Source organism: Parambassis ranga, chromosome 15 (assembly GCF_900634625.1).
Source record: "Parambassis ranga chromosome 15, fParRan2.1, whole genome shotgun sequence".
NCBI classification, from domain to species: domain Eukaryota; kingdom Metazoa; phylum Chordata; class Actinopteri; family Ambassidae; genus Parambassis; species Parambassis ranga.
Window position 1 is genome coordinate 3,310,877 of NC_041035.1, and position 25,078 is coordinate 3,335,954.

Genomic DNA, 25,078 nt, shown 5'->3' on the forward strand with positions numbered 1-25,078 from the left:
ATAACCTGCAGTATTTTCATGTTACAGAAAACACATGCGTTGACATTATGCATGATATCCTCGAGGGTGTAGCCCCTTTAGAGGTGAGACTAATGTTACGTCATTTCATTTATGATGAAAAACTTTTCACCCTAGAACTGTTGAATGAAAGAATTTCCAGTTTTGACTATGGGTATGGAAATGAGAAAAACAAGCCCAGTGTTATTCTTAATCTGAAAACTTCCAATAATGCAGTAAAACAGACCGCCTCTCAAATGTGGTGCCTGCTGCAAGCGTTACCCTTTTTAGTTGGCGATCTTGTTGACAGGAGAAGTCAGCATTGGCATTTATTCACTTTGCTGAAAGAAATATGCAGTATTGTCTTTGCTCCTGTTGTCACACACACTGGTTATAGACCACCACACTTTATTCAAGGAACTGTATGACCGAAATCTGACTCCTAAACACCATTTTATGATCCACTATCCAAGGATGATTGTGATGTTTGGACCCATTTCTCAGCTTTGGTGTATGAGATTTGAGGCAAAACACAATCCGTTAAAAAGACATGCTCGTGTGGTTGGAAACTTCAAAAATATTTCTAAAACACTGAGCTACAAACATCAAGTTCAGCAAATGTATAGCTTCAAGTTAGGTGACCCTTTCTCTGAAAAATTAAGCATTACAAATGCATGCATGGTCACTGTCAAGTCTTTGAATAAGGCTGAAATTTTGCTGGACAATCTAAGATCATTCCACGGAGATGACATTACTTTGAACAACACTGTCTATGCTGCTCACAGTATTAGCAGACTGGGACAAACGTACAAAACTGGCTCTGTACTGCCACTGAAACTCGACAAGAGAGAACCTTTGTTTGGTGAAATAATTCATATTTTACCACAGGATGTTAATGTTACATTTCTACTGTTTGTAAGAGTTCTTACAGTCAAGTACTTTGATGAGCATTTTTATGCCTATGCTGTACAAAAAAGTAAGCAGTATGAAATGATCCGCCTGACTGATGCTTTAGATTTCAGGCCTTTGGACATACTGCTTGGTTTCAGTACAGATGAACTGTACTTGAGCCCAAGGTACAAGTTTGTATAGCTTTTAATGTAATGTATGTAATGTAATGTAACACAAAAGGTTATTTTATCCTGTTACATAAACTTTCAATAACCTTTAAATAAACAGAAAGTGTCCCGATATATTGTCCAATGTATTTTTAGTCACAGCACTGACACTGACACAGTTTTTCACCATTATTAAGGGTAAATGATGAGCCTGTCACACTTTACAGTCAAATGCAGGATAATGTTTAGCACATGAATGTGTTGTATTAACACATTTATAGTTTTTGCAGGTAATTTTCAGTTACACATAAAATTACACATTTGAGTGTTTACTAACACATTGTGTGTTAAAATGGCTCACACATTGATTGTGTATAATATGTTAAAATGACACATTTTTTGTGTAAAATTACCTGACACAATTTCTGTGTTGAAATGGGCAACACTTCTGTTGTGTTGAAGTCAACACATGATGTGTTGTCCCTGATCGCACACGGCCCATGTGTTAAAATTCTGCACGTGTTATTTTTGACACATCTGTTTTTGCAGTGTAAGTCTGCCTATTACCACCTGAAAAACATTGCTAGGATCAAGGGCTTTCTGTCCAAACAAGACACAGAAAAACTTATTCATGCATTTATTTTCAGTAGGCTAGATTATTGTAACGGTGTCCTCACAGGTCTCAGCAAAAAATCAGTCAGGCAGCTGCAGCTGGTCCAAAATGCTGCTGCTAGAGTTCTGAATAATAGCAGGAAAATGGATCACATCACACCGGTCCTCAAATCACTGCACTGGCTTCCTGTAAGTCAAAAGATACATTTCAAAACTTTACTCCTGGTCTACAAAGCACTGAATGGTCTTGGACCAAAATACATCCTGGACTTATTGGTTCCCTATGAACCATCCAGACGCTTTGTAAAGGTTGCCTCATACTCACATTTTTACATGGCTGTTTTAGAAATGAGAGAAAAGAGGTTATTATTTCTCATCACGTATAAATGTCATGTATGTATATTTGTCACCTGCCAATCTACGCTGCGGAGGTGTGGGATCCCTGTGCGGAACATTTAAATGTCTCTACGGAGGACACACGGGAGGACACAGGAGACACACGGGAGGACACAGGTGGAGGAGTGGACCTTTTCCTGAAAGAAGCCGGCATGTGGAGCAGCGTTTGGGCCTTTTCCCTGGCTGGATTTACCGCGATTTAAGTAGAATCTACGGACATTGTGGATGTACCAAAGACAGTGGATTACCCCAGGACTAACAAGGATTTTACCCGAACGACTGGAGTTTGGTGAGATCGCGTTTTATTCTTTTTTAATGGAGCGGCGTCTCACCGAGGAACTGCTGATCTAGTCCTCACAGAGGGACACGGGTTCATTTGGACCGTTCTCTCGAACTCTGAACTATAAATATTCTGTATATATTATTTGGGAACTGTTCGGGTTGCACTAAACTCTGGGGGTACAGGGGAGAAGCTTTGTGGAAAAAGACCGGTTGTGTCGCGCTGCTTGTGTGCGGAGCTGATCACCTGAGCTCTGCCTGCAACACAGCGTGGACTCTAAACAATCGATCTCTGGCTCCTCTGTGTTTTTGTAAATATTGTTGGGATTTTGGTGTGGTGTGTGTGGCCTAGCCTGGCGGTTTTTATTAACAGATAAACCAGCAGCAGCAAAATAAGACCCGCCCGTGAGAATAGTGCGTTGTGGCGTTTTCCTGAATTGTTACAGTGGTGGCCCGTACGGGGACTGGGTTGAATACATTTATTTTGCATTGCTGTTAAAAAAAAAAACAAATAAAAAAACGAAAAAAAGGAACAAACGAAACTGGTGTTGGTTGGGTGGCCGGTCCTATTTGTGTGAATTGTTTTTTGGATGCTGTTTGGGCTTGAAGGTGACAGGCCTAGGGAGAGCAGTGTAGCACACTGTGCACGCATATTGTTGTGAGTTGACTATTGCATACACTTTATTGTATAGAACATTGCAGCACATCATTTACATTACATTGCACATATCATATAACATGTCCATGATGAGTCAGCTGGGGGCAGCTCAGGCCAGCCACACCGCTGATGATGAGGTGGAGCCTCTAGTGGATCTCAATGAACATTCTGAAACACCTGGTGATGGCATTCAACATCCACACATCACAGTAAGGCATAACTGCAGTGGTGACAGAAATCACAAGTTTGCTGCAGACTATGTACCTGGATGGTGGTGAAGGAGAGCAGTCATCTGATGAGGATGATGATGCAGAGCAGATTCAGATGCTTCATGGCAGAATTGAGGCCTTAGAAAACCGCCTTAGGGAAGCAGTGGATAGCCTGCTCAACAGGGAGGAAGGTCTGAGGGCTGCTATTGATGCAGCAGTTCAGAGAGCCAATGACTATGCTGATGAAGGACTGGCAAAGTTTGAGCAAGCTGTGATCGCGTGCCTGAAGCACAGAGACGACCAATGGGAGGCCAGATTGCAGAAGGTCATGAAGTCACAGCGTGTGTCTTGGCGGCCTGCTGGGTTTTCTACTCCGGCCAATATTGTGCCTACCACACCTACCACACACTCGCTCGATGCTGATGTTTCCGTCATATCTGGGCCAACATCTATGTCCACAGCATCCAAAAAGCCACCAATTAAGATGGAGTTCCCAAAATTTGGTGAATCAAGAAGCTCTGCAGATGTTACAGAGTTCATTGAACAATGTGAGAATTTCTTTACGCTTCAGCCTCTGAGTAATGCTGAACTAATTGGCACACTTAACTCTGTCCTAAAGGGGCCGGCACAGAGCTGGTGGCGGGCAGCCCGCAACAAAATCCACAGCTGGGGTGAATTTAAAACTGCTTTCCTCGAAGCCTTCTTGCCATCTGATTATGGTGCAGAAATTGAGGATCAACTACGTGCTAGTGTCCAAGCACCCACACAGTGTCTGAGGGATTTTGCTTATGACCACCGGGCACTCTGTTTGAAGTGGCGTGAGATATGCCAGAGGAGGAAATAGTGCGACGCATCCTCAATGCCTGTAACCCAAGGCTGGCTAGTGGTTTGCGAGGCATCGTCTCTACTGTGGAGCAGTTGGTTAAGGTTGGCTCTCCGATTGAAAAGGACTGGAGCAATTCCAAAGACTATTGGACCGGTGTCCAGCAGAGTAAACCTCCTGACCGCGCCGCTAGGAAGCATAGCAGAAGGGCTGACCAGGCGCAGGCAGCTGAGGTGTCTACGGTTCTTGCTGTTCCGAACCTTCTGGTGGTGCCGGTAGCTATACGTGGCTCCAAGGGCGATGCCGTGCTGGACAGTGGGTGCACATATTCCCTCATGAGCCGCAGACTCTGGGAGAACATTAGGAAGAGTGGTGAGACGTTAGGCAGCCCTGAGAGCCAAAAGTTCCTCATGGCTAATGGACAGGAGAGCAAAGCTATTGGCAAGGTTTCTCTACTGCTCACTCTTAACAACACTCATCACACTGTTAATGTTTTTGTCCTTGAGGAAAGCCAACTATGCATGCCCTTACTGCTTGGACTGGACTTTTTGTGCACAAGCCAGCTTACCTTAAAACCTTACCTGGGAATATATGTCATGCCAGATGGAAGGGAGTATAAGTTCCTGAAAAAATCACGGGACACACTGGAGTGGAAACACACTGAGCCACCCGTCTTCTTTTACATGGCTGTGGTGGAGGACCCCACCAAACACCATCCTGATGTGCCGCTGTTGGAGGAACAACCAGAGGTGGTCAGGCCGGTGCTGCAGAAGTGGCCTACAGTCTGGACAGAGACCACTGGTGCCACCAATGTCATCCAACACGACATACACACCACAGATGAACTGCCTGTTCGAAAGAGGGCTTACAGGGTCTCACCTCAGAAGCAGTCTGTCATTAACAAGCACATTGATAAGATGCTCGCCTCTGGTGTGATCGAGCCATCCTCATCTGCGGGTGTGTGGCCTAGCCTGGTGGTTTTTATTAACAGATAAACCAGCAGCAGCAAAATAAGACCCGCCTGTGAGAATAGTGCGTTGTGGCGTTTTCCTGATTTTAAAAAAACAGGTGAATTGTTACAGCTTGAAATCATCAGGGACAGGCCTACTGTGTGTACCCAGGGTCAGAACCAAACAGAGTGAAGCAGGATTCAGTTATTCTGCCCCTCACCACTGCCTGAAAACTCATTTGTTTACTGCAGCGTTCTCCTAATTTCTTGACTCCACTCTCATTTAATCATCCTGATTTTATTTGATGTTTTTATGATTTTAATTTCCTTCTTAATTTAATGTTTTAAAATGTTTTTATTCTGTGATTTCATCTTATGTAAAGCACTCTGAATTGCCTTGTGTATGAATGGTGCTATATAAATAAAGCTTGCCTTACTAATGGACTGACGATATATAGATATCCAGTATGATATAATCACTGTTTCATCTTGCTTGTCATGTTTGCTCTGTATTGTATCATGTTTGTATCATGTTTGCTTCTCTCTCTCTCTCTCTCTCTCTCTCTCTCTCTCTCTCTCTCTCTCTCTCTCTCTCTCTCTCTCTCCCCCTCCTTCATCCTCTCTGTCCTGTCTCCCTCTTCTCCTCCTCTACCGACTAGCAGCAGGACTGGTTCCTCCTCAAGCTGACGGGTCCTGCTCAAGGTTTCTTCCACCTAAAGGGAGTTTTTCCTTGCCACAGTGCTCTTAGGGGGGTTCAGGTTCTGGGTCTCACGCTCTGAGTTTCTGTGAAGCGCTTTGAGACAATTTCTGATTGTAAAATGCGCTATATAAATAAAACTGAATTCAATTGAATTTGAACGGATTAATGATCCTCCAGAGATACTGCTGAAACATATGGGCTGATGATGTTTTTCCTCTGTTGGTTGTGGGTCTTCTTTTTGTGGCAAGCACCAGTTGGGATAGTCACATGTTTGCAGAGCTTTGCTGGTGTGAATTTTAGTTTGACAAGTTCTTGTTTAATTAATAAATAAAATGTAATAAAATGTATTACCATGGCAATGTAAATGTCAGATTTGAGCAATGTCATGGGAGGTTCACACAATTTAATTTGATTGTGGTCATTTTCCAGGTCTGGATAACTCTCTCTCTCTTTTTGGAGACAGTGGATTGTGGCAGAGGTAAAAGCTGCAGATGTACATATGAACAAATATGTAAACATGCAACAATAACTAGAAAACTGTCGTCACATGCTACATGTCAGGCCAGTAGAATGAGCTTGCTCATACGGACTCTATATTGGAGGAAGACCTGTCTTTTAAATTACATGTTTCATGAATTACTCACCAAATTGACATTTTTGACTTGAATATGTGCCTATTGTAGTTCCATTCTAGTTGGAGTTTTAGTTCCATTTAGGCGCATTAGTTCGCCACGACCTCTGCTGCCATGTTTTGGATGTTTGTTTTCTCTACCACTGAGTTTTCACCGGCTACCGGATGAAGTAAGGAAGGTTGTTATACAGTAATAAGTGGGTGCACAACACTTTTAAACTTAACACCATCATTTATTGATCATTAACTTGAACAATGTTTCAAAACTTAATATTGTGCACTGAACGGCATTAAAATAAAAATGTGTAAAATCATTCACTACCGATTCACAAAATCACCCTAAATCACTCACTAATACTTATTTGTTATTAACAGATTGTTTACAAGTTACAAACCAAATCACCATACTCTAATAGTTACAAAAAACGCACATTGGGTCGCTGCACAGGTCTGCACACAAACACGCATACACACACAGACATGTCCCTACACAAACGTGCTGCAGACACACATACACAGACACATACCCACACAAACACACGCAGATACGTGGGCGCACATACAGGTGAGCACAGTCCCTCCAGCAGATAGAGAGCGCATGTTGTTTTGCTCACGGTTGCTCCTGACATGCTAGTTGAATAGACTGAACTCTGTTGACTACACTAAGCTAACCTGATGGTAGTGATGCTGGTTCTGTGCTATTTGTTTTTTTTTCCTTTCACTAAGTTTAGCAACTCTTCATAGTTTACTAGTAACATAGTAAATATATGGCCAGGACTTCTCCCAGAAATATTATTAAATCTTCCAAAACATTTGGCTTGGGGTCCTTCACAGCAGCACATGCACCAATAACACAGGGCTGCCCGTGGATGTGCCTGATTTTAAATCGGCGCGGATTTTGGCCGATGCCGGTATATTAAAAAAAAAAAATAGCAAATATCGGCCCGATATATCACCCGATGAATCGGTGGACCTCTACTTCACTGCGCTTCTGCATCCAGAGTGAATTTTATTTTCACTAAATAATCAGAGTACTTCCTCCACCATGCTTTGATTGTAATGTACTATAAATATTAAATGATGATCACATGTAGAATCATAATGTAACTGCTGTTTCCCTGTCAAAATGTTGTACTTGCTAACACCTGACAGGTCAGAATGATGTTATTCAAATACTGATGTTTCTTATTCTGCTTTCCCAGCAAAGTTTAGTTTACTCATCATGTAGGTCAGAGCTGCTCTGGTTCCTTCACCCTCTCTGCTCTTCATCTCCTGAAGCTTCTGGGCTTTCTCTGTGTTTCCTGTCTCCTTCATCTTCTCAATCAGGAAGTCCAGGTGGACATGAGTGGACAGTGAATCCACCTTCAGGGCGATCTGCTCCAGTCTGACAACATGTTGGTAGGACTCGTTCAATAATTGAAGCTTTTCTGCTGTCAGTCGTTTCATTTCTTCCTCCAGATTTTCTGAAAGACTCTTGTTTTCCACTTTTTGTGTCTGATTCTTTTCATATTTCTCTTTCATTTCTGCTACAGTTCTTGTAACTTTCTTTGTTTTGGTCACATAGATCCACTTCTTTTTCACATGGTTTGATACAGGACACTTGTTTGTACATGAAGTACAGTGACCATCTTTCATCACTTCACACTGTTGTGCATACCAGGCCATTGTGCATGGATAGTGACAGTTTTCCTCACAGACAGTACAGCAGGTCGCTCCTTTAAAAAAGATCAAACCCCACATCCCTCCACTGATATCTTCTTTCTCTTTGTAGACTTCATCAACTTCTAGAGCGAACTTCTCATTCTTATTCATCTCTTCTTCGTGTACCTTCATAGCTCTTGTAATTTCTCTGATTTGTGTCTGTTTCAGTTCAGTCAGTTTGATCCTCTCTTGCAGGTTTTGAATGCAGGCTGTCAGTCTGATTCTTTCATTTAGCACTTCAACAGTTTTCTCCAGTTGTTGAGCTTCAGTTTTTTCCAGAAAGTCGGTAAACTGTCTCATTCCTCTCTCTGATGTTTCAGCAGCACCTTTCAGATGCTCTCTTTCCTCTGTTCTGTCTTCATGCTGGCAGTTATTAAACAGGAAGTAAACAGGCTGGTTCTTGTCATCTCTGGAACATTTCACATCTGAAGCTTCAAGAGCTTGAAGAGGATTTTTAGGTTTTCTTCCATCTGAGTGTGTAATCAGAGCTACAATGTTTTTCTCCATGTTGTTTCCAAACAGAGACATCACAGAGTTAAAAACATACATCAGACGATCACTCAGTCGATTATCTGATGCCTTCATCACCAGACCCGCTGCATGAACCTCTTGAACTCCATCCTCTGATCTGAACAAATCAATCAATCTCTGACTTATGATGACATCATGTTCGATCCCTCTAGTGTTTCCATATCCAGGAGTGTCAATGATGGTCAGAGAGTAGGGCAGAGATTCACTTTCAAAACCAAAGAGCTTGTATACCATCACAACTGATGCCTGACTTCCTGCCTGATCTACCTCCTCGTCTACGATTTGAAACCACACTTCATCCTCAAACCTTACTCCCATGCTGTAGTTGAACAAAGCATTGATCAGAGCAGATTTCCCTGCTCCTGTTTCACCCACCAATAAGATGGTTCTGTTTGCCTTCTCCACCTTTTTTTCTCCAACAGTCAGTCTGGTCAGAGTTCCAAACTTCTCTTTTTTTGTTCTCAGCTGGTAAACAGTGGGAGATCCTTCAGAGATCAGAATACTTTTGGAGATGATGTCCTTGTATTTGGATGAGATGCTCCTGGAAAAAATGTCAAATTTCCTCGTTTAACACTTAAATATTAAAAAGTAATTTTGATCTTATTCATTCCTCATGACTTGTGGCACAGTAAATCTAAACTATCTACAATATACATGTTTAGAAGATCACAGTCATTTTAGTGCATATGTCCAAACAGCCTCTGTCTTCCTGTCATACAATATACATTTTCTCTCCTTCACTGTTGTATCTGAAGTTAAAAACCATTTGAGCTAATAACTAGACAACAGTGAAGATCATGTTTATATCACAAAGACTATTTAAAAGTGTTTTGGAGGAAGCACAAGCTGTATCCATAGGTCTGAGAGAGCAGCAATGCATACACTGGATTGTTGTGTTTGTTCTTGGTGCAGGGAATGACACCACTCTTATATCAAGTCGGAAAGTACAAAACTGGAGAAAAAAAACTTGTCATACCAGAAATAGTAATAATTTTCAGATATAGTTTGTCTTGGATAAGGTTTGTGGAAGTGAAATGTGTATAATAAGTCAAGGGCTGAAAAATGTTAGCAGGAATTCAATTTTTATTTTGCTTCTTGACAAGGTACTCTCGAGGACTCATTTTCATCCTCTACAGACCTCATTGACTTAGTTGTATAAAAAAAAAAAGTTTTCAAGATTCCCTTTCTTATCATTTGGGACTTCATGAATTGGACAGTTTTAAGATTAAAAAATATTAACATCAATAATAGACCCACAATCTCATCACTTATGTACAGACAATCAGGTTTAAATTAAAGAACGTGTGCCTGCTTAGTGAAGCCGGTTTGATTGTATTTTAAGTAGTGCAAAGATTAAACTCATTGTTTATGAATGCTTTGTCTTGTCTGATATGATGGAATCAAGAAAGACAATTGTCGGACTGTCTAAACTGTGTCAGTAACAAACAGCAGCTGATGATCATTGAAAACACTCTGAGCAAACTGCAGGAAGCACACATTTTATTGATCACAACACAGACAACTGGCACAAAGCAACAACAACACAACAGGATCATCTATCAACACACTATTATAAACACACACAGAGAACCCAAAGAACCAATCCTGAGTCAGTGTTAAGTGTCAGAACATCCTAAATTAAAACAAGCCACTAGCGTGATTAATAAAATACCAACGTGTATATAACATTTTCTACATTGACTACTGTTAATACATTAATTAACAATTTGTGGATAATATTTAAAATGACAATAAATGATAATTTGTTCATAATATTTATAGTGTCAGCTTCACTCTGGGGCTAATGCGCTCAGCCATGAGCAGGTTTACATCTAAACCCATATTTCTCAGTGCTGATATGAAACCTAATCAATATTTCTGAACATAACTGTACTTGTGTGTCCACCTCTGTAGCACCAATTATGAAGAGTTTTAATCAAAGAAATGATGGATGAATGTGTCTGTGTCTGCTCAACTTTCTCATTGAAACAACAAAGTATATTTATAAGATTTCATCATGTGAGAAAACTCAGTGGGAGAAATGGAAGAGCAGAGAGGGGCAGGGATATCAGTTAGCACTGATGGGCTGCATATATTGTATTTATCATAATCACATCATGTATATATAAAAAATTTCCCTGTCAAAATGTTGTACTTGCTAACACCTGACAGGTCAGAATGATGTTATTCAAATACTGATGTTTCTTATTCTGCTTTCCCAGCAAAGTTTAGTTTATTCATCATGTAGGTCAGAGCTGCTCTGGTTCCTTCACCCTCTCTGCTCTTCATCTCCTGAAGCTTCTGGGCTTTCTCTGTGTTTCCTGTCTCCTTCATCTTCTCAATCAGGAAGTCCAGGTGGACATGAGTGGACAGTGAATCCACCTTCAGGGCGATCTGCTCCAGTCTGACAACATGTTGGTAGGACTCGTTCAATAATTGAAGCTTTTCTGCTGTCAGTCGTTTCATTTCTTCCTCCAGATTTTCTGAAAGACTCTTGTTTTCCACTTTTTGTGTCTGATTCTTTTCATATTTCTCTTTCAATTCTGGTACAGTTCTTGTAACTTTCTTTGTTTTGGTCACATAGATCCATTCTTCTTTCACATGGTTTGATACAGGACACTTCTTGGTACAAACAGTACAGTGACCATCTTTCATCACTTCACACTTTTCTGGATTCCAGGCCATCGTACATCCAGGAAAGTGACAGTTTTCCTCACAGACAGTACAGCAGGTCGCTCCTTCAAAAAAGATCAAACCCCACATCCCTCCACTGATATCTTCTTTCTCTTTGTAGACTTCATCAACTTCTAGAGTGAACTTCTCATTCTTCTTCATCTCTTTCTCATTTACCTTCATAGCTCTTGTAATTTCTCTGATTTCTGTCTGTTTCAGTTCAGTCAGTTTGATCCTCTCTTGCAGGTTTTGAATGCAGGCTGTCAGTCTGATTCTTTCATTCAGAACTTCAACGGTTTTTACTAGTTGTTGAGCTTCAGTTTTTTCCAGAAAGTCGGTAAACTGTCTCATTCCTCTCTCTGATGTTTCAGCAGCACCTTTCAGATGCTCTCTTTCCTCTGTTCTGTCTTCATGCTGGCAGTTATTAAACAGGAAGTAAACAGGCTGGTTCTTGTCATCTCTGGAACATTTCACATCTGAAGCTTCAAGAGCTTGAAGAGGATTTTTAGGTTTTCTTCCATCTGAGTGTGTAATCAGAGCTACAATGTTTTTCTCCATGTTGTTTCCAAACAGAGACATCACAGAATTTAAAATGTAGGACAAACGGTCATTGACTCTATTCTCAGTTGCCTTCATCACCAGACCCACTGCATGAACTTCACAAATTCCGTCATCTGATCGGAACAAGTCCAATAATCTTTGAACGACAATGGAATCACATTCGATCCCTCGCGTGTCTCCATATCCGGGAGTGTCTATGATGGTCAGAGAGTAGGGCAGAGTTTCATCTTCAAAACCAAATATCTCGTACACTATCACATCTGATGTCTGACTTTGGATCTGACTTCTCTTCTCTTCCTCCACAATTTGAAACCACACTTCATCCTCAAACCTTACTCCCATGCTGTAGTTGGCCATAGCGTTGATCAGAGCAGATTTTCCTGCTCCTGTTTCACCCACCACTAAGATGGTTCTGTTTGCCTTGTTCACATTTTTATTCCCAACAGTCAGTCTGGTCAGAGTTTCAATCTTCTCTGTTTTTGGTCTCAGCTGGTAGACAGTAGGAGATCCTTCAGAGATCAGAATACTTTTGGAGATGATGTCCTTGTATTTGGATGAGATGCTCCTGGAGAAAAAGTTGAAATGTACTTATTTAACACTTAAACTTTATGTTGTGATTTGTATTCTGTTTTTTATTACTTTTGACCATGTGGAATCTAAACTGGGTGTTATCTTTTTAGAATGACATCAATGTAGTTAAAAAGATATGAATTGGGTCTAAAATCATCTGCGCCGCTAAGTGGTTTTCTGTATTATTTGCGGTGCACAGAAGCTGTGTGAGAAGGGAAAAGGGAAGGGGGGCATGGGGGACAGTTCACCTCTGGGTCTCCCAAATGAAACGGACAGGATGTGAATGGGGGATGTCCCACTCTCTCCTGATCGTGTGCATTATTGCGTATTGTTTTTATATAGTAGTGTGTTGGCTACATTTACACATAGCAGGGTATTTTGATAAACATTTCCTTCCCTCCGTTTTCCAAAATAACATCGTGCACACATCATAGTTTTCAAAAAAGATTTAGTTTACATTAACCCACATAAATACGCTCCCAAGAGCCATCATAACTACACCAAGCCTGTGGGTGGCAGTGTGGGAAAAAGGAGAAAGCTGTGCAAGACAATCAGCAAACAGCAGTCTGCCTAGGTCAGGGGTCGGCAACCTGCGGCTCCGGAGCAGCATGAGGTTCTTTCGTCCCTCTGTTGTGGCTCCCAGGCAGCGAGCTAATTTTTGAAAAAAATAATAATAGTGTGAATAAATAATGGCCGTTTATTTTAAATGTATTTTATTTTATTCATTTAGTGTTTTCATAGTAATAGTTTTTTTTGGAGATTGAGATGCTCTTGTGACATTAAAATAAAACTTAATATTTTGTCAAAATATTAAGCGTCACTTCCTGTTTCGACACTGTCCTGTTTGTTCACTTGGTGTGCGCTGTTGGTGCTACGGACTTTCTGCATTAGACATATTGTGTTTGCTTTTATTGTGGTAATACACAAGCACCGTAGTGTTAGAGTTAAGTGCACCAGTTTCTGGGTTCCCTTCTCGTTTACCACTGTAGCGAAGCTTACCGTAACTTAGCGGTTAGCATTAGCGCTTAGCATGGCTTCTTCCACTCGCTCTGCATCTCCCTCTCCTGCTCACTGCACGGTGTGTGACATGTTTAGCTACTCCTCTGCCTCCTTTAGTGAGCGTGAGGTGTGCACAAAGTGTAGCTTATTCACAGTCTTGGAGGCGAGGCTAAGCGAGTTAGAGGGTCGGCTCCGCATGTTAGATAATAGGCCTGTAGCCACAGCAGCTAGCCAGCAGCAGTTAGCCTGTGCGGACCAGCCTGCCTTAGCTGATGTTATCCGCACCCCGGCAGCCCCTGAGCAGCCGGGAAGTCAGAGAGGTTGGGTGGCGGTTCGAAGGAAGCGTAGCCCGAAACAAAGGCCCGTGGTTCACCACCAGCCGCTTGACATATCGAACCGTTTTTCCCCACTCGGCGACACACCCGCTGAGAAGCCGACCCTGGTTATTGGCGACTCTGTTCTGCGGCATGTAAAGCCGACACCAGCGGCTATAGTTAAGTGCATCCCGGGGGCCAGAGCGGGCGACATAGAGGGTAGCCTGAAGCTGCTGGCGAGAGATAAACATAAATACAGTAGGATTATAATTCACGTTGGTGTTAATGACACCCGGCTTCGCCAGTCAGAGGTCACTAAAGTTAATATTGAGTCGGTGTGTAATTTAGCTAAAACCATGTCGGACTCCGTAGCGTTCTCTGGTCCCCTCCCGAATCTGACCAGTGATGACATGTTTAGCCGCATGTCCTCGCTCCGTCGCTGGCTGTCATGGTGGTGTCCAGAAAACAACGTGGCCTTTATAGATAACTGGGAAACTTTCTGGGGGAAACCTGGCCTTATTAGGAGAGACGGCATCCATCCCACCCAGGGTGGTGCAGCTCTGATTTCTAGCAACATAGCCAAGTTTATTAGACCAACCTGACAACCCAGGGTCGAGGCCAGGAGGCAGAGTCGCTGTCCTACACACCTCTCTGCTGCCTCTGGAGGACTGCCGCCCTCAGTTAGAAACACATTAAACACAAATACACATAGAAACACTAAGCTTAATAATGTTATTGAAGTGGTGACGGTCACACGTCCTCCCACAGTTCATCAAGCACACAAGCTAAGATATATTAATCATAATAACCTCATAAAAATACACACTAACACACACAAACACATAGAACAAGGTAACAGAACACTCAGGTGTGGATTGTTTAACATACGATCCCTACACTCTAAGTCGCTCTTAGTTAATGATTTAATTGTTGATCATCACACTGATATATTTTTGTCTCACTGAGACTTGGTTACAGGGTGAAGAATATGTTGCTTTAAATGAATCAACTCCGTCTTGTTATATTAACTGTCATGTTCCTAGAGTTACAGGTCGCGGAGGAGGAGTGGCAGCAATCTACCGCTCCAGTCTTCAGATGAATCCTAAACCTAGGTCTACTCATACTTCTTTTGAGAGTCTCACTCTCAGCCTGTCTCACGGAAGCTGGAAGAAGTCAGAATTTGTTTTACTCGTCGTAGTGTATCGTCCACCTGCTGCTGCTTATTCAGAGTTCCTGCTGGAGTTTTCAGACTTCTTATCAAGTTTAGTGCTTAGCACAGATAAAGTCATTATAGTGGGTGACTTTAACATTCATATGGACGTCGACTCTGACAGTCTGAAGATTGCCTTCAACTCACTCTTGGATTCAGTTGGGTTCTCTCAGTTAGTAAATGAACCCACACACTGTCACAGTCACACCCTCGACCTGGTTCTCACCTACGGCCTGGAAGCTGAGAACCTGCTAGTGTGGTCTCAAAATCCTGTTCTTTCAGATCACTCATTAATAACTTTTGACTTCTCTCTTTCAGACCTACCAGCACCTAAGGAAAAGGTCTACTACAGCAGATGTCTGTCTGAAGACGCCGTAAAGCAGTTTAGGACAGCAATCCTACCAGTACTCCCCACAGTCCCAAGTACTGATGGGGGTACCAACTTAAATGTTACTCCTGCAGAGCTGGACCGCTTTGTCAACAACACTGCAGACACACTACACTCAGTCTTAAACAGGATTGCTCCACTGAAGAAGAAGAAAACTACAAACCAGAAGAGGCTAGCTCCGTGGTACAACTCAAACATCCGATCACTGAAACGGATTACACGTAGGATGGAGAGGATGTGGCAGTCCTCTAAATCAGATGACTCCCGGAGGATCTGGAGAGACAGTCTGCTGACGTATAAGAAGGCCCTTCGTAAAGCCAGGACAGCCTACTATTCATCACTAATAGAAGAAAACAAGAACAACCCGCGCTTTCTCTTTAACGCCGTGGCCAGGCTGACAAAGAGCCACAGCTCTGTGGAGCCTCGCATTCCTGCAGCTCTTAGTAGTGAAGACTTCATGAGCTTCTTCACTGATAAAATCACCACTATTAGAGGACAAATCAACCACAATCTCTCTGTGACCGCTGAGGATACACCGCCACTTCTGGAAACGGATCCTGATCTAACTCTGGACTGCTTCGCGTCCATCGGCCTCCCTGAGCTGACCACCAGCATCAGCAAGTCTAAACCTACTACCTGTCTTCTGGATCCGATCCCTTCACAGCTCCTCAAGGATGCTATTCCTCTGATCGGAGACTCTATATTAGGACAGATCAACTTGTCTCTGGGAACAGGATATGTACCACAGGCTTTTAAAACTGCTGTGATCATTCCGTGAAAACCTTCACTGGACCCGGACGTCCTAGGAAACTACAGACCGATCTCCAACCTCACCTTTATCTCCAAACTACTCGAAAGAGCTGTTGTAAGTCAGCTAAACGACCACCTGTGTAGTAACAGTCTGTTTGAAGCTTTCCAGTCTGGTTTCAGAGCCCATCACAGCACAGAAACAGCACTGCTTAAAGTCACCAATGACCTCCTCATGGCCTATACATTTGGAGTCCTGTCGATCTTTGGATGCTCATACTTGTGGGAGCTGGTGTTTTCCATCATGAACTACATTAAAAGTAAACATCGCTCCAGCCTCACAGATCAGAGCTCAATCCTTCGTGAAAATCAAAGCGACGTCTTCCAGCTCTGAAATGGATACGATACGCTGTGCAGTGAAGTTCCAGAGCAGAACTTACATTAACGAGGTGAAAGAAATAATTACACAAGCCGTTATTCTGAAAATACATATTTTTATATCGGACCCTGAACGACGTGTTCCATATTCAGGTTGACTACTGTAGCCTACGGCATGGAGGAAATTAATGACGGCACACTGAAATCAAAATAACATATAAACTGGCATTTTTTGTTTAGATAAATACAGTGGGGAAAAAAAGTATTTAGTCAGCCACCAATTGTGCAAGTTCTCCTATTTAAAAAGATGAGAGAGCCCTGTAATTTTCATCACAGGTATACCTCAACTATGAGAGACAAAATGAGAAACAAAAATCCAGAAACTCACATTGTAGGATTTTTAAAGAATTTATTTGCAAATTATGGTGGAAAATAAGTATTTGGTCAATAACAAAATGTCATCTCAATACTTTGTTATATACCCTTTGTTGGCAATGACAGAGGTCAAACGTTTTCTGTAAGTCTTCACAAGGTTTTCACACACTTTTGCTGGTATTTTGGCCCATTCCTCCATGCAGATCTCCTCTAGAGCAGTAATGTTTTGGGGCTGACGCTGGGTAACACAGACTTTCAACTCCCTCCAAAGATTTTCTATGGGGTTGAGATCTGGAGACTGGCTAGGCCACTCCAGGACCTTGCAATGCTTCTTACGAAGCCACTCCTTTGTTGCCCGGGCGGTGTGTTTGGGATCATTGTCATGTTGAAAGACCCAGCCACGTTTCATCTTCAATGCTCTTGCTGATGGAAGGAGGTTTTCACTCAAAATCTCACGATACATGGCCCCATTCATTCTTTCATTTACACGGATCAGTCGTCCAGGTCCCTTTGGAGAAAAACAGCCCCAAAGCATGATGTTTCCACCCCCATGCTTCACAGTAGGTATGGTGTTCTTCGGATGCAACTCAGCATTCTTTCTCCTCCAAACACGACAAGTTGAGTTTTTACCAAAAAGTTCTATTTTGGTTTCATCTGACCATATGACATTCTCCCAATCCTCTTCTGGATCATCCAAATGCTCTCTAGCAAACTTCAAACGGGCCTGGATATGTACTGGTTTAAGCAGGGGGACACGTCTGGCACTGCAGGATTTGAGTCCCTGGCGGCGCAGTGTGTTACTGATGGTAGCTTTTGTTACTTTGGTCCCAGCTCTCCGGAGGTCATTCACTAGGTCCCCCCGTGTGGTTCTGGGATTTTTGCTCACAGTTCTGGTGATCATTTTGACCCCACGGGATGAGATCTTGCGTGGAGCCCCAGATCGAGGGAGATTATCAGTGGTCTTGTATGTCTTCCATTTTCTAATAATTGCTCCCACAGTTGATTTCTTCACACCAAGCTCCTTACCTATTGCAGATTCAGTCTTCCCAGCCTGGTGCAGGTCTACAATTTTGTTTCTGGTGTCCTTTGACAGCTCTTTGGTCTTGGCCATAGTGGAGTTTGGAGTGTGACTGTTTGAGGTTGTGGACAGGTGTCTTTTATTCTGATAACGACTCCAAACAGATGCCATTAATACAGGTAACGAGTGGAGGACAGAGGAGCCTCTTAAAGAAAAAGTTACAGGTCTGTGAGAGCCAGAAATCTTGCTTGTTTGTAGGTGACCAAATACTTCTTTTACTGAGGAATTTACCAATTAATTCATTAAAAATCCTACAATGTGATTTTCTACATTTTCTTTTCTTATTTTGTCTCTCATAGTTCAGGTATACATATGATGAAAATTACAGGCCTCTCTCATCTTTTTAAGTGGGAGAACTTGCACAATTGGTGGCTGACTAAATACTTTTTTTTCCCCACTGTATTATACCTATATATAGATTAATATTACCTTCAATTTAGTGGTCAGATAGGTGTAGATTAGTAGTTAGGGGTTTGTGGCTCCGAGTGTGCTTTATTCAGTGGGAAACCAGCCCAAATGGCTCTTTTAATGCTGAAGGTTGCCGACCCCTGGCCTAGGTCAACCCAAAACCGGCGATGCCGGCATTGAAGCAGTCTGGGGCTGTGTCCGACCTAATCATTATAAATGGCCCTATATAGTGCCTTCGCTATATATACAGGCCTATATAGTGCCTTCGCCATTTTCTTAGTGATGTAGATCCCATATATATCCACAATGTATCCCACAATGCATCATGAGAAGTAGTGTCCATTCGGTGGTCACTACTTTTAGAGATATGTCCCATCATGCATTGCGCAGACCAGCGAAAAGAACGGGATTGGACGTTACGTCACCTGTCTTATAAATATAATGATGGTTTAAACAATGTAGCATGACCGGTTGTGTTTGGTTTATTTATGTTTTGCCATAAAATGTTTATTGAGCTATAACGGCAGAAATTATCATTGCTAACAATGTAGTACAAGATTGGTTTGTTTAAATTGCGAACACAATGGCGTCATTGACGGCAATGCAAAATGAAGGCGGTAGTGTCCGAAATGTCTGAAAATGCTTTCACAATGAGTTCACTATATGGTGCCCTACATTGAACTCCCTATATAGGGTGTAGGGAGTGAGAGACTGAGTGATTTCAAACACAGTCTGGCTGTTTGTGTCAGAAGTTGTTCCAAAATTGTTGACCCTCGAGACGTAATATCTCATTTGAAAATGCAAACACGTAAAAAGTGGAGAACATAAAACAGAAATGCTAACGCTACCTGGAATGTTTCCATTACTAGACTATAGCCTACTTTGGCAGCTGTACTACACAAAAAAGGTCGCACTTTTGATGCACAAATTGCTGAAAACGATTCTTCATTTTTGTCAGTTCACATTCAAACGCAGTTTTCCGTAACTCTCCATTTTTGCCGGAGTTTTTAGAAAGAATCATATTCAGAGGTGAAATCGCCGGTTATGTGTAAAAGGTACAAATGAAGGGAAAACTATTTGTTTTGTCAACACAAGGTTGACTCAATAACCAAAAGGTTGCCGGTTCAACCCCAGCTCCTCCATAGCCATTGTTATGTGTCTTTGGGCAAGGCACTTTACCCACATTGCATTCACTGGTGTATGAATGTGTATGAATGAATTGGCAGTAGTCAGAGAGGCCGTAGGTGCACCTTGGCAGCCACATCTGTGTGAGTCTCCCCCTGGGGAGCTGTGGCTACAGCTGTAGTTTACCACTGCCACTATGTGTATGTGGTGTAAATGAATAATGCATCTGTAAAGTATCTTTGAGTGTCCTGAAAAGTGCTATATAAGTGTATAAGTGATGTGCCTAGAGAGGCAATTTAAGGCACAAGTGAGCAGCTTAAACAAAAAATGCAATAAAATAGAAAATATTAAGTATTTACAGGTTATCAAATCATATGGTTGTGTGTTGACTGCAGAGGAGTCAGGGAGGAGAGGGAGTGTGTGTGGGGAGGAGTTTGAGGACAAAGGTGGCCTTTCTTCTTTGGGTTCTGCAGGCGGGGCACCGGAGCTGTCGTCTAGAGGGGAGCCACTGAAATGCTGAGTGGAGGATGTGTTTGGATGGTTTACTGCCAGGTTGAGTGTCTGTTGGTCATGAGTATGAACAAGAGTAGGCCAATGATCTTAGAGCAGACTGAAACAGTTCTGTGCAGTCGGTTTGTGTTGTGGAGGCTGATGGAGTGGAACCCGCAGGTTATTGCAACAGAGGACTGTAGCCTAATGCTGGACAGAGAGTTTAAACTGGATGTTGTGCGCTGTGTTTTTAGGATGTCCTTGACGGTGCTCTGGCTCGTTAGTTAGCTAACTTGTTAGCTACTGCCTGCTAACAGTCCGTCCATCAATGACGGGCTGATTAACATTAAACTAATGTAACAATACGTTGCTTGCTGTCAGCTGGTTTTATCAGTTAAATGCAGGGTGAAAAGGGGGAATGATTATTATTGCCACTTATCAGTTATTTAGTTTATATCCACAGCCTGCCCTATGACACACAGTTATCAATTTGACTAGTTCAGAGGCGATCTCGCCCAGGGAGTAATTCAATGTGGAACCGCCACTGAGTCCAGTGCTTTTAACAAAACTACAAGGTACAGAAAGTATTCAGACATCCTTACATTTTCCACTCTTTGTTATATTGCAGCTATTTGTAAAAGTTATTTTTTTCCTCATGAATGTACACACAGCATCCCATATTGACAAAAAACAGAATTGTTGACATTTTTGCAGATTTATTAAAAAAGAAAAAGTGAAATATGACATCTAAGTATTCAGAGCCTTTGCTCATTATTTAGTAGAAGCACCCTTTTGATCTCATATAGCCATGAGTCTTTTTGGGAAAGATGCAACAAGTTCTTCACACCTGGATTTGGGGATCTCTCCAGTTCTGTCAGGTTGGAGGGTAAACGTTGGTGGACAGCCATTTTTAGGTCTTGTTATGGCAGCAGGCCTTCGGTCATTTTGAGGGTTTAATCTAGTTTGCATCGCTCTTTCGATTTGTGTGGACCCTTTCCCTTACGTCAGCGGCATGGCGCTGACCATGCGGCATGGTCAGGCACTCGGGCGGAGTCCCGTCTGTGTGTGCTGACTGGTTACCTTGTGTGTGATTGTGAGGCTTTGTTCCTAAACAGTCGGACTCGTGTGTGTTTATGTGGCTAATGCTAGGCTGAGGCTTAGTTTGTTTTGTTTTGCCTCTTGTTTTTGTTTAGTTTAGCATTAGCTGAGGCACTCATTTAGTTTCTGTTATCTTATGCATCCTGTTGTTTTTGTTACTGGTAATTATCTGTGTTTTGTTGATTGTTTTGTTTTATTTTGACATTAAACACCTTGCTTAACCAATACCATCTGGTTTATATTTTGCGTTCCTATTCCCTAGCAGAGCTGGGACGCAACAGGTCTCTCCAGAGATGCTCAGTTGGGTTTAAGTCAAGGCTCTGGCTGGGCCATTCAAGACAGAGTTGTTGCGAAGCCACTCCTTCGTTATCTTAGCTGTGTGCTTAGGGTCATTGTCTTGTTGGAGGGTAAACCTTCAGCCCAGGTTGAGGTCCTGAGCACTCTGGAGAAGGTTTTCTTCCAGGATATTCCTGTACTTGGCCGCATTCATCTTTTCCTCGATTGCAACCAGTCATCCTGTCCCTGCAGCTAAAGAACACCCACACAGCATGATGCTGCCACCACCATGCCTCACTGTTGGGACTGTAATGGACTGGTGATGAGCAGTGCCTGGTTTTCTCCACACAGAATTAAGGCCAAAAAGTTCTATCTTGGTCTCATCAGACCAGAGAATCTTATTTCCCACCATCATCATCACCTTCAGGTGTTTTCTTTTTGCAAACTCCATGCAGGCTTTCATGTGTCTTGCACTGAGGAGAGGCTTCCGTCAGGCCATAAAGCCCTTACTGGTGGAGGGCTGCAATGATGGTTGACTTTCTACAACTTACTCCCATCTCCCGACTGCATCTCTGGAGCTCAGCCACAGTGATTGTTGGGTTCTTCTTTACCTCTCTCACCAAGGCTCTTTTGCACCGATAGCTCTGATTGGCCAGACGACCAGCTTTAGGAAGGGTTCTAGTCATCCCAAATGTCTTTCATTTAAGGATTTGGAATGCCACCATGCTCTAGGAAGTGCAGCAGATTTTTTTGTAACCTTGGCCAGATCTGTGCCACAATTCTGTCTCTGAGCTCTTCAGGCAGTTTGACCTCATGATCCTCATGTGCTCTAACATGCACTGTGAGCTGTAAGGTCTTCTATAGACAGGTGTGTGTCTTTCCTAATCAAGTCATCAAGAAGAAATGGACGCACCTGAGTTCAATATATGAGAGTCACAGCAAAGGCTCTGATACTTAGGACCATTTCATATTTCACTTTTTCTGTTTTAATACATCTGCAAAAATGTGATTTTTTGTCAATATGGCGTGCTGTGTGTGAAAAATTCAAGGGGGTCTAAATACTTTCTGTACCCACTGTGTATCTAACTATATGAAGGCTGCTTTAAATGCACTAATTGGGATGTTTTCAGTGTCGCTGCAGCCAGCCCGGATGAGTTAATGGACACAGTGACATCATACATTGTGTATCCCCAATAAGACAGTAAAACACACAGCAATAACAAGTTGTGGTTTACGGGAGAATTCAACTTGCAGCTTAACGCTGCTTTTACAAGCGGTAACAAGGATCAATATAATTCTGCCAAATATGCTCAAAGGTCAGCAAATCCACATATGCACTCCAATTAGGACAGAAGATTCCAATGACATAAAATTAATCTGGAATAAACTGAAACTCATGACCAACTACCAACTACCAACTCCCCCTTACCTAACACTAAAAACTAATAACAGCATCTTGTCCTATAGCAACTATAGACTTTATCAAGCTTCTGCCCGTCAGCCATGTGCTGATGCTGCTGTCCTGCTCTGGTCGATCTCCATTGTGGTTGAATGTGCAGAAACACTGGCTCATACTTTGCCAGTTGTCTGTCTCATCTGCACCACTAGAGGGCCCCAACTGTCCATTTAAAGAGGTGTAGTTATTCTAATGGAGTTTTACCTGACTGATGATTTCAGCTCATAGTTTAAAACATTATTGGCTTTTTTCACGTATGAAAAAGGAGTATCACTAATGAGCAGGACATAGAGACTGATATATATAGAAATAAGATTAAATGCATCATAAAAACACAGCTGGCTATATTACATTGCATTCTGGTGGATTTCAACACCTATTTTACCTACAGAAGTAAAGGCTTAACTCAATAACTATTACTGGAGATTCAATAATAACTCCTTATTTATTTTAAGCAATGATGACAAATACAAAACAAACTGAAAACGAAACAGTTTTGTCAGCCTAATGGTGGTACTACACTAACAGATTATTAGAACAAAATATGTTTACATCTGTTACTTTTTAACCTCTTTGCCACCATGATTTTAACCACAAAAATGTCTGTTTCACTGTATTCCCAATGAGACCAGATCAGCTGGACTGTCAGATTTTAGAGACTTCACAGAATAGATCCGATTAAACAGATTAGAAACAGATTACTCAAAGCCTCCAAAAAAACTGCAAAAAGCTGCACAACAGGTAACTTAGTTCACCATGAATCATCACACACAAGCAGTTCAAATGAAGTGACCTAAACGCAAAGGGAGGGATCAATATAGAAGGAAACCCGCTCACTGTCTCTCACTCCTGGCTTGCCCTATATGCCATAACATCTGGTGTGCTTTCAGCTGAATCTCAGACCTCACCTGGCAACAAGAAGTTCTTTTCTCTGATTGGCTGATAGGTCACTAATGCTACAGCTGTGAGTGCGCAGTCCTGGGTTGTCTGGTTAACTAGCGGCTATAACTTGTACCTGGCGCTATCGCAATATTTTGACCTTTGGTTCTTGATCAGAAGCAGCTCTCTCATTGACTTCAATTTTAGAGTAATTTACAAAATCTGTTATTATTTTAAAACCTATAAATATCTAAAAGAAAATCAAAGTTAACCCATCATGTCCTCAATAACCTGAACATTTTGACATTTGAATGGTTTCAATAGCAAAAAGATATGTTGAGCCAAAAAGTGTACAGATGGAATAAGGAAAATATGTAGATTTAGAGTTTAATTGCTTTGCAGTTCAGATCGTACACGTCAACGCAAAAAACATTATAATTAATTTAATGCAATGATTTTCCTTGCGATGTTACCTTTTTTATATACAAATGTTTCAATGCCAATGTTTATTTTCAATATCAATTTCACTGTTGTTTTAGATCCATAATGTAAGTTTTTTTTAAAAAATATAACTGTTTCAATTACATTTTTTAGTATAGTACAGTTTCTGTCAAATGGGTTAACAAAAATGAAAGGAAAGTACGATTTAAACTTGAACTAGTTTAGAAAAACATAAGTTATTGTAATTTATTTCATTGTATTGATGTCCTACCCAAATCACCATATCTTGCTGTAGTGGTTATATAATATTAATGTTACTCACTCCATTGCCAAAGGGAGGAAGTTGGAGTCTCAGGTGTTCTGTTAAAAAATACACACATTAAACACATTACATTTTATAATTCTATTATAACATATATTTTACTCATGAAAAGCCACATAACACAGAGTTCAACAGATATACAGTTTTTCAGTGAAATGCCTGCTACAATAGTACTAAACCTGCATTTTATTGACACATAATTCTCTGTTTTTTTCTCCATCCTTTTCTCCATTCTCTCTCTTCCACCTTTGTTTTGTAGGTTTTGTGGTCACAGGATACTGATATCATTACTGTTGTTATTGTACAAATACCTGTGCAAATTATGTCTGTCTTAATCTGTCAATATGGATATCTGTCTACATTGATTCTTGACAGTGACATAAAATATTTGATCATTCTTTTTTCAAAGCGGTCTTACCTGTGCTGTTGCTTCTGGAAGCTCTGTAATGCTGAAGAGGCAGGGGAAACAGAAAGGAGTCAGAATTTATACTCAAATAAGACGGAGGAGAAGCTGATTTTCTGTGGTCACACCCACACCTTTTATGTGGAGTCATGTGGACTTCCTGTACGTTGTGGAATTTTCGTCCAAGAGACTTCTTTTCTTGTCACGACACGATAAATCAGTGTACCGAGTGTCAAGTCTGTAGCAGTTACGGTGAATATTTTCACTCTTTAGGGGGCGCTGCAGAGACATGCAGCCACGCCCGCCAATGGTGACAGTGTCAAGTCATGATTTTCGTCGGGGGA

At 41.8% G+C, this 25,078-nt stretch overlaps 2 protein-coding genes across 2 annotated transcripts; both read right to left on the bottom strand.

Annotated features, from left to right (window-relative positions):
• Positions 1–7,497: 7,497 nt before the first annotated feature.
• LOC114447608 (uncharacterized) lies at positions 7,498–8,955 on the bottom strand. The gene has a single exon (XM_028423998.1). It carries the CDS (start codon positions 8,860–8,862, stop codon positions 7,498–7,500), a length of 1,365 nt encoding a protein of 454 aa, XP_028279799.1. The 5' UTR covers positions 8,863–8,955.
• Positions 8,956–10,749: 1,794 nt separating this feature from the next.
• Positions 10,750–24,781, bottom strand: LOC114447609 (septin-2-like). The gene is made up of 3 exons (XM_028423999.1): positions 24,750–24,781; positions 24,332–24,369; positions 10,750–12,343 (listed from the first exon to the last, which is right to left on the bottom strand). Exons 2-3 carry the CDS (start codon positions 24,334–24,336, stop codon positions 10,750–10,752), a joined length of 1,599 nt encoding a protein of 532 aa, XP_028279800.1. The 5' UTR covers positions 24,337–24,369; positions 24,750–24,781.
• Between the last annotated feature and the right edge of the window lie 297 nt (positions 24,782–25,078).

Coding starts and splice junctions, on each gene's coding strand:
- LOC114447608 (XM_028423998.1), bottom strand. CDS start 8,862: ATGGGAGTAAGGTTTGAGGATGAAGTGTGGTTTCAAATCGTAGACGAG.